Source organism: Mus pahari, unplaced genomic scaffold (assembly GCF_900095145.1).
Source record: "Mus pahari unplaced genomic scaffold, PAHARI_EIJ_v1.1 scaffold_13248_1, whole genome shotgun sequence".
In the NCBI taxonomy this organism is placed as follows: domain Eukaryota; kingdom Metazoa; phylum Chordata; class Mammalia; order Rodentia; family Muridae; genus Mus; species Mus pahari.
This window is the reverse complement of record NW_018394135.1, coordinates 7,319-14,103: the sequence shown is the minus strand read 5'-3', so window position 1 is coordinate 14,103 and position 6,785 is coordinate 7,319. Positions and strand designations below refer to the sequence as shown.

The window sequence follows — 6,785 nt, the reverse complement described above, 5'->3', positions numbered from 1 at the left end:
TCTTTCTCTCTCTCTCTCTTCCCCTTCTTTCCCTCTCCTCTCCCTCTCTCCTCATATGCATATACATACATAAATAATTTCTTTAAAGAAATAGCTTAAATTTTTATTCCAGTTGCCAATTAGAACTTTGAGCAAGTACTTCGAAAGTGAGCAGAATGGAAGGGAGATGGGCACATAAAGCAAACTCAGCCCCCTTACCTGTAACTCAGACGCAGATGCTCGCAGTGACCCCGGCATGCTGCTTGGCCTCTGAGACTGACTAGAGTAAGAGAATACTGGCTTTTACACTTGCCTCAGGGTAACACTCAGAGCAATGGGAGCTCATATATCCAGAGCGAGTGCCAGACTGCACACTCTCTTCAAAAAGCACACTGGCACATTCTGTTTGAAAACAGCTTTATCTAAGTATAATTCACATTCTGTAAAGTTCATGTATACAGCTCAGTATGTTACTACATAGAGTTTCCTACCCATTAGCATGATATAGTCTTAGAGCATTTTCATTGCCTCAAAATAAATTCCATACTTATAGAAGTAATTGCACCTCCATTCCCACCATATCCCTAGGACCGACAAGTATATCAACCTACCTTCTCTTCCTAAGAATTTGCCTATTCTGGGTATTTTATATAAATGAAATGACATGCTATATGAATTTTGCAACAATCTTCTTTAATTTTTCCAAGACAAATCAACACTGTAGCATATATGTATATTACACATATTGTATTTGTTCTCTTTTAGTGCAAAATACATTCCATTATGTGGACATACCATATTTTATTTACCCATTCAACTAACAGGCTTTGAGTTGATGATCTTGCTTTTTAATTGGCATGAATAAAGTTGCTATGACCACAAGTATATACATTTTAAAATATTTTTTACATGTATGCATGTATGTCTGTAAGCCACATGCGTGCAGTGCTTATGCATGCATGTCTGTAAGCCACATGCGTGCAGAGCCTATGGAAGCCAGAAGAGGGCATCACCCCTGGACCTGGAGTTACAGATAGGTGTGAGTTATCTCATGGATGCTGGGAATCAAATCTGGGTTCCCTGGAAGAGCAGCCGGCGCTCTTAACCACTCAGTCATCTCTCTAGCCACAAGTGTGTACATTTTTGCATACTAGTGTATGTTTTGACTTCTTTTAGGTATGTATCTGAGATTAATATGGATGGACCACATGTCCCTCTACATTGAGTATTTGAGGAACTGGCAGGCTGTTTTCAAAGCACTAACGCCGGCTTACATCCTTCCAGCAGTGTCAGGATTCTCAGTGCTGCACAGCCTTCCTTAAACAGCATCTGTTTAAGTGCACTCTGATATGTATGAAATGGCATCTAACTGTGGAGTTGATTAAAATATAATTATAAGCTGAACTATACACATACCCTATGCCATGGCATTCACATTCTGTGTATTTATTCTAGAGGAAAAAGAAAAACAAAACCTCTCTCCGAAAGTCTGCGTGTGAGGGCCAGGGAGAGGCTCAGCAGACAAAGGCAGCTGCTGCAAAGTCTGGCCACCTGAACTTGATCTTCAGGTCCCATATGGTAGACTGAAGGAGAACTGACACCCACAGTCTATCCTTCAGTCTCCACATACGCATCATGGCACACGTGTCCCCTCCCACAATAAATAAGCAAGTGTCATTTTAAAACTATTAAAAAGAGAAAAAAAACCTTCACACAAATATTCATAGAAACATTATAAGGAATAGCCAAAGAATAGAAACTATCACTATTGGGGGCAAATTAAACTGTGGCAATATGGAATACACTACTGCAAAAATAGAAGCATACTACTGTTATACAAAACACTTTAGATGGGTCAAGGGAGGTTAAGATGAGCGAAATCAGACACCCCTGACATCACATACTGCCTCAGTTTATGTAACATTCAAAAGATGAGGAGGTTATGCCAGGGGAGTAAATAACAATGGCATCCAGCATCCGTATTCGAGGCTAGAGTTGGGGACCATATACAATGTCACCTTATGTGGTGGTGGGATAGTTCTATACCCAGATGGAGTTTTATGAACCTGTATATGTGATCATATGCTGAATGTTCTATGAACATATAGAACCATATGCCAAATAAGTACACGTAATACACAGTGACACCCCAATAAAGTCTTCAGTAAGTTAGTGACATTGAACCACGTCAACTCACTAGATGTAATTTAGTATCATTATGGAAGGCTCCCTCTGTACGGAAAGCTGCATGGAGACTGTTCCAGGAGGCTGCTAGTCTCACACACACAAGCCTTCACCCTGACCCTTTGCTGCTGCCCACCACCTTGAGGAAAGCCCTTTTCACATCTTTATTACGAAGGCTGTAGATGATGGGGTTGAGGAAGGCAGAGATGACGTTGTAGAAGAGAGCCAGCTTCTTGTCCTCTTCTGGGGAGGACTCAGAGCCAGGCCTCATATACATAACCATACAAGGGATTGAAAACATGGTGACCACAGTGATGTGGGACACGCAGGTGGAGAAGGCCTTGATCCTCCCTTGAGTTGAGCGTATCCTCAAGATAGCAGCAAAGATATTGATGTAGACAACAATGATGAGGGAGAGCGGGACCAAGAGAAGGATGAAGCCTAGGATGAAGTCTACCTGGTCATTGAGAGAGGTGTCTGCACAGGCCAACTTCAGGACAGCAGGCACTTCACAGAAGAAGTGGTTGATCTCATTGGGGCCACAGTAGGGAAGAATCATAGCAGAAACAGTATATATCAGGGCACAGGTGATACCCCAGAACCCACAGAAGGCCACCAGTGACCCACGCAGCAAAGGACTCATGATGACTTTGTATCTGAGGGGATGGCAAATGGCCACATACCTATCATAGGCCATGATTGCAAAAAGCCAAGACTCGGTGATTCCCAGCATCAGGAAGATGTACATCTGAGCCACACATCCAACATAGGAGATGGTCTTCTTCTCACAGACCAGATGTACCAGCATCTGGGGCACTGTGGTGGTGACATAGCCCATATCCAGAATGGATAAGACACTGAGGAAAAAGTACATGGGTGTGTGGAGGCGGGAATCCATGTGTATCAAGGTGATAATGAGTCCATTGCCTAGGAGGGTGGTGAGGTAGAGGAGAAGAAAGACGCCAAACAGAATGCCATTTATCCGTGTGTCACTAGAGAATCCTAGAAGGACAAACTCGGTAAGAGAGCTGTGGTTTCTCCTGAGGAAGTCCTGCATCCTTCTCCTGTTGCAAAGATAGAGCAGAGCTGTCAATCGTGAAAGAGAAGCCCCCGGTGCTAACTCTGCTGCCATTCGTATACCAGGTATGCCAAGTACATATCCAAGTCAAGTACATATCAGGGTCCCACAGAGCCAGAGAGCAAAGCTTTAAGAAGAATTTCCATTTTATATGAAACAGCATGTTTTTCTTCTATCACACAATTCCAACTTATTCTGAGATGCCAGATTATGAACTCTACATTTCGAAATGTAGAATTTACAAAAAGAATGGGAGATACCCAAAAAAGTAGTGTCTTATAATTCGTGGACCACAGAGCTTATAAGTCATTGGGAAGACGTCATGGGAAGAATTGAGTGTTCAAGAATTCAACATTTGTATGCAACTAACATCAAATGTCGAGGTCAGCCTTCATTTGACCATACCCCAACTGTCTTTAGTTGAAGAGCTCAAAAAGCTTGCTGGGCATCCCTAAAATTGAGAGACGTTGCTATAAGCCTGACTCCCTGGACTAGCAGGAAAATAGCTATAGTTCATCGATAAGTCAAAGTCACATGTTTTCATGGACTGTAGGTGAACAATACAAGGAATAAAGAATAAGTCAATGACTAACGGATGATGCCCACAGTGTTCCCAAATGGAGGAGACTTGCTGGCCTACAGAAAAGAGAAATGTAGCCTGGAGAATACAAAGAAAGATAAAGTGGCTGGAAGGGGAAAATGAATATAAAGGAAATATTATATAAGGGAAACTGGCTGCAAATAAAACAAGTGTTTTTTTTTTTCTGAAACTGATTTAAGAAGGGAGGATACATTTCTCCAAATGTCAACAATGAGGCAGGCTGAGGTCTGTCCACAGAAAATAGAAGGACACTGAGTGACACATCTAATACGGATAAGAGGGAGAGGGAGGAGGGAAGGGAAGGGAAGGGAAGGAATGGAAGAAAGGAAAGGAGATGAAGAGTGGGCACCGAGGAAGAATCCAACTACCAACCTAGAGCTCAGTGAAAGAGTCCTTTGGAAACCAATGTTGTTTTCTCTCACATGAAAGCAGGCCATTGGATTACCAAAGACCCATAGTGAGAGATGCTCCAAAGAACTTCTTCAGTCTGGAGGAACTGGCCCTCTGTGGAACACAGAGCTGAAAGGGAGAGCGAGAAGCACAGAGTCTGTGTGTAAGCAAAGATTGACTGTTTAAAGCAACAAAAATAACAGCACACCATGGCACAGGACACGCCATGGCACAGGGCACACCATGGCACAGGACACGCCATGGCACAGGACACACCATGGCACAGGACACACCATGGCACAGGGCACACCATGGCACAGGACACACCATGGCACAGGACACGCCATGGCACAGGGCACACCATGGCACAGGACACACCATGGCACAGGACACACCATGGCACAGGGCACACCATGGCACAGGGCATGCTGTGCTATGTTGGCAGCAGCCTCACACATCTGGTGGTTATCACATTCTTCAATTAAGTCATGAGGCTGCGTCAAGCATTTGATCTGTATACCCTAGAGGCTTTTATAAAGACATTTTTAAAAAGTCACACAATGCCAAATTTTCTCAAACCTTATCCCTGTCACAAAGCTGAAATTTAAAAAAACTGGGATGATTTTCTTTTTAATTTATTAATATTTTGTGTGTATACATATTTTGTCTGTGTGTATATATGTTCATCACATGTGTACCTGGTGCCCATGGAGATCAGAAGACAACATTAGGTCCCCTGGAGCTAGGTCCCATGTGGTTGTGGGACACCATGTGGGTGCTGGGAACTGAGCCCAGGTCCATCTCTCCAGCCCATCTCCATATACTGTAGTTTAGAAGCTCTTTTAAAAGGCAAAGTTTACCAACCCCTGCCCTAGAGAAAGAATAATACAACAAAAACCTGAAACAACAAATTCAAAATATTATAAATTACGTACATTATTAAAAGCTTAATAAAAAATTCAAAGATCTTGGTAAACTCCAAAGAAAGCCAGTGTGTGTGTGTGTCTGTGTGTGTGTGTGTCTTTGTGTGTGTGTGTGTGTCTGTGTGTGTGTGTCTTTGTGTGTGTGTATGTCTGTGTGTCTGTGTGTCTGTGTGTCTGTGTGTCTGTGTGTGTGTGTGTGTAATAAGGAACCTAAGCTAGAAAGTGAGAAGCATCTTAAGGAAAACTTTAAAACATAGAAGAAAAACCTTGAAAAAGATGCCAGATGATAGAAAGGCCTCCCACAGTAAAGGACTCGGGGAATTAATGGCTGCGCTACCAAAAGCAATGTGTAGACGCAGTGTGATCCTGTTCAGAATTGTCATGTTGTTCTTTACAGAAAGAGAGAGACACAGCCTTAAGATTCACGTGGAAGCACAAAAGGCCCCGGATAGCCAAAACCATCCTAGGAAAGACAATCAGGTGTCACCGTTTCTGATTTCAAGCTCTACAGAGACATAGTAACAAAGGCACACAGCAGTTGTCTCAGTTATTCTTCTATTGCTTTGGGAAAAAAACATCATGACCAATGAAACTTAGAAAAGAAAGAACTTAATTATACACATGTATGGAAATGTTATGTAATCCAGAACCATGTACAATGTCTACACAACCATGAAAATTAATTTTAAAATTGAAAAAAAGCTTAAGACAAATATCAAAGAAGCAATGAAATGATAAATTCAAGCCTAACTAAAACAGCAACTGCATTAAATGTAAATTAAATGTAGCATACAAATCAACTGAACACTGATGCTGGATTTTTAAGAACTAAAAATAGTAAAAAAAAAAAAAAAAAAAATCTGCCAGGAACAGAGAGCACCATTTCCTGATTATCAGGATGATCAATCAGCTTGGGACATTCTCCCTCCTTACCTAGCTCTGATGGTAACTCAAGCCACAGGCCACGGGAATGGGGAACTGTCAGACTAAAGAGCAAAAATATGTACTCTCTCCCTTTCTTATCATAGGCATGTGATGTGATTTGCAAGGTTACAGGCTTCCTGTGATTTAGAGATGTGCTGAAGGTTAGCTGTGCAGAGGGGTCATCACATGTAATGCCATGATGTAAGAGATAAGCAAGACAAAAGACGGGACAGGAAAGGTAGACAAGGGAAGAGCATGGCGGGACCATCATGCCCTGCAATATGGGCTGAAGAGGGTGCCTTATAATGATCAAGGAAAGAATGGATGAGATATCGAATGTCTACCTGGGATCAGTCACTCTGGCAACAGTGTGAAGGATGTATTGTGGAGAAGGGGAAGATGTTGTTATTCATGAAGAAAGGATAAGATAGGAACTAAGGCAGAGATTAGTGACATGAAAACCAGGCATTAGAGATTTCTAGATCTACCATTAAAGAGCGCTGAGAAAGAGAGGAGTCAGCGATGAATTCTGAGAATGAGAGGGGGTATAGTTGAGCACGGATGTGGATGGTGGTGCCGTTCGCTGAGCTGAGCAGCACAGGAGTAGAGACTGGATGAGATGCGTTCAGACTAGTTTGGGGCTAAGGCACCTTGTGGAATTGCCAGCCTCCAGTGGATGTCTGTGTCTAGAACAGAGGACACAGCT

At 42.5% G+C, this 6,785-nt stretch overlaps 1 protein-coding gene across 1 annotated transcript; it reads right to left on the bottom strand.

The window, feature by feature from the left end:
• Positions 1 to 2,271: 2,271 nt before the first annotated feature.
• LOC110315887 (olfactory receptor 2A12-like) lies at positions 2,272 to 3,220 on the bottom strand. The gene has a single exon (XM_021189822.1). It carries the CDS (start codon positions 3,218 to 3,220, stop codon positions 2,273 to 2,275), a length of 948 nt encoding a protein of 315 aa, XP_021045481.1. The 3' UTR covers position 2,272.
• Positions 3,221 to 6,785: the final 3,565 nt, after the last annotated feature.

Coding starts and splice junctions, on each gene's coding strand:
- LOC110315887 (XM_021189822.1), bottom strand. CDS start 3,220: ATGCAGGACTTCCTCAGGAGAAACCACAGCTCTCTTACCGAGTTTGTC.